Here is a 2768-nt window from a genome sequence, read left to right on the forward strand (position 1 = left end):
TTAGGGTTTGAAGTGTCTAAAACCCTTCTTTAGGTTGCTAGAGACCGTTTTACTGAGGTTAGGTCCAGCCAGGTCAAGTTTTTTTTATATATTTTTTGCAATTTAGAAAAAAAATTAATTAAAGTCCGGTAAAGTGGAACTATAAATATATATATATATATATGCAAGTTTGATTGAAGACCAGAGCACGCTTTTTATTAACATTCTTCTTGTTCGTTTTTTCAATGAGTCGAACCAAATTTCTTGCTGGCGTCGGGAGATCGAAAAGCAGGTTATTTGGTTCGACTCATTGAAAAAACGAACAAGAAGATTGTTAATAAAAAGCATGCTCTGGTCTTCAATCGGTACGCTCATTAGTAACCGTGGCTACTTGGCTGACTACTGAGCAGAGACTAAGAATTTTGACGAGAGTACTCATAAATTTTTCATCCTAAGTGTATCACTGAGTTGAAATAATTTGTTTATAGGGATCCACAAGTTTAAAAGATATAAATTTATTCAACAACTGTGGACTAATGTCTGACACTGATGTCTGAACAATTCATTGGTTTCGATGCTTGTTCAGCCTTTGAGTTAATAGCTTGTCAAACACAAACAGCTAACTTACAGCAATAATCACAATTCAGTTCTAAAACGAGAAAGATGCGCAGCGATCAAAGTATACACAACTTAAACATAACTTGTCAACAAGCCCATAATCGGTGAACCATGTTGCCCATGACACTTACCGCACTTGCTTAGGACTTCTTTCCGAGAATATTTTACTACGTTAATACCCCACCAAAATTGCACAAAAACGCATTATTTAGATTTACCTTGTTCTGTTTCTGGCATTTTAACTCAGTTCAGGCATGCTGCTGCTATGTGCTATCAGAGCACATAACTGAACACTCAAACTTAGCCTACATGTATAATCACGAGGGTGTTAATTGACGTCGATAAAATCGCTTTATTGCACCAAATAAAAAAACAATTTCACGCGCACCATCCTAGCATTGTATTTTAGACTAAAAGTAGGAATGTTTAGCGCGACTCATACAAAAAATAGGGAAATATGCTGTTGATAAATCTTTAATAAGTGCACAGAGCTAAAATTGGCATTTGTGCACTAGGTCCGAGCCGGCGACGAGGCGATCAATCGGCAAGCGCAGCATCGACATGAAAGTCGTGTTTGAAGAACAAGTATCCTCGGAGATATCCGGGCAAATGTTCTCGTAGACTTTCCGTTTTTTCTTCTATTCTACAGTGACCGAGGGACGCGCGAATGGAGAGGCGACATAACTCCTTCAGCGACCGCAGCGGCGCTGCACACAAACACTTGGTCATTCAAGTCATTTTTGTTTAGTTCCAAGATGATTGACTGTTCCACAACAGTAACTAACTACAGTCGCTTATAAGAGCTCCTCATTAAATTAATTCATTCTGCATGAAAAGTAATCGGTTACTTCATAATTCCTACGTTTTTCGTAGGTTGCCAACCACAGCCCCTTGCAATGGCACGTAATTTCCTCTCCACCGAAATCGATCATTTTTCGAGGCACTAATTCCGAAATTTAAATTGAAACTAACAATTCATGGAGCTTGCGCTTTTTTTTTTTGCAACGAAAATTTCTATGAAGTATCTTAGCCCGCTTTATCTCGAGCAGCTTTATAAGTTCAAAATGAATTAAACGCAAATCATCCTCACCTGACGGTGACAAAACTGCAAAGTCCGTCAACAGCATCCGACGACGAGGGGAGTATCGATGGAAAATTGACAAGAGGAAAGGTGGGGGTTGGCAATAAGAGATGTAAGACACTTCCACACTGCGCAAAAAAAAAAAAAAAAAAAAAAACGAGCTAATTACCAGGCATACAATCCTACTTTCCATAGTGATAGGATTATAAATTAAGCTTTCTTATTTTATGCACGATTGTCATCATCGTCCAAACCTCTAAGATTAAACTAATATATTTAATTTCTGTTAATTTTGGTTAGGATACAGAGAAACACTCGTGGTACATGTGTATGCAAATGCACAAAATAGGTTATTTCCTGGAAGTGGTTACCTCGGAGTTGTTCGTTTTTACGTACAACGCAAATGGTGCAACTTTCCTACGATCAAATTTTGTTCTTATATCGGCGATTTATTCACTGATGCGCTAGTACAATGAAGGACATGTGACTTCTTATTAAAAATTGCAACTCGTTTGCTTTTTAATTTAATTTGTTATTCTGAAAACTTCAAGCTCAACACACAATGAGGGTTGAAACGAGAGAAGAACTTTAAAGAGTGCGACTGATAGTTTTACACGGAAATGACTTCCTCATGCGAGTAGTAAAAAAGACTATTCCTAAAATATAATGCACGTTTGGCCTAATCACTCACTTCTCGTACTGCATGAAGTCGTGCACGCCCAAGTGCAACAGCAGGAGCACTGGAATAAGAGATCCTTGGCGCATCAAGTCTCTACATAGGCTCGTTAGCATAGGCGACCTGAGGCAAACGTATAAATGATTTTCAGAGAAGTTCGACGTTTTCTACAATTAAAAAGTATATGTGAGCATCAAAAATCATAAAATTTCAAGTTCAAAATTAGTTGAACTGTAAAAAAACTTCTCACCGAGCAGAAGCCCTTATAATCAACTGAATGTTTCGACAGAGCGCATGTTCAGTCAAATAATGCCCACCACCAACACACCTGAACCAACACGGGCCGTTCCGGCAGCAGTTTTTAGTTAGTTCTGCAAGCAAAATTCGATATCCAGACTCCGATCCGTGCACGAT

At 38.4% G+C, this 2768-nt stretch overlaps 1 protein-coding gene across 1 annotated transcript; it reads right to left on the reverse strand.

The window, feature by feature from the left end:
• Positions 1-613: 613 nt before the first annotated feature.
• On the reverse strand, positions 614-2762 carry LOC125178858. The gene is made up of 4 exons (XM_047883597.1): positions 2683-2762; positions 2370-2477; positions 1688-1806; positions 614-1304 (listed from the first exon to the last, which is right to left on the reverse strand). Exons 2-4 carry the CDS (start codon positions 2468-2470, stop codon positions 1135-1137), a joined length of 390 nt encoding a protein of 129 aa, XP_047739553.1. The 5' UTR covers positions 2471-2477; positions 2683-2762; the 3' UTR covers positions 614-1134.
• Between the last annotated feature and the right edge of the window lie 6 nt (positions 2763-2768).

The sequence above is a fragment of the Hyalella azteca genome, unplaced genomic scaffold (assembly GCF_000764305.2).
Source record: "Hyalella azteca isolate HAZT.00-mixed unplaced genomic scaffold, Hazt_2.0.2 contig13308, whole genome shotgun sequence".
NCBI lineage: Eukaryota > Metazoa > Arthropoda > Malacostraca > Amphipoda > Hyalellidae > Hyalella > Hyalella azteca.

Coding starts and splice junctions, on each gene's coding strand:
- LOC125178858 (XM_047883597.1), bottom strand. CDS start 2,470: ATGCTAACGAGCCTATGTAGAGACTTGATGCGCCAAGGATCTCTTATT. Junction 1,807..2,369: donor GACTTCATGCAGTACGAGAA/GTGAGTGATTAG, acceptor TTTTTTGCGCAG/TGTGGAAGTGTCTTACATCT. Junction 1,305..1,687: donor TGCAGTTTTGTCACCGTCAG/GTGAGGATGATT, acceptor GTTTGTGTGCAG/CGCCGCTGCGGTCGCTGAAG.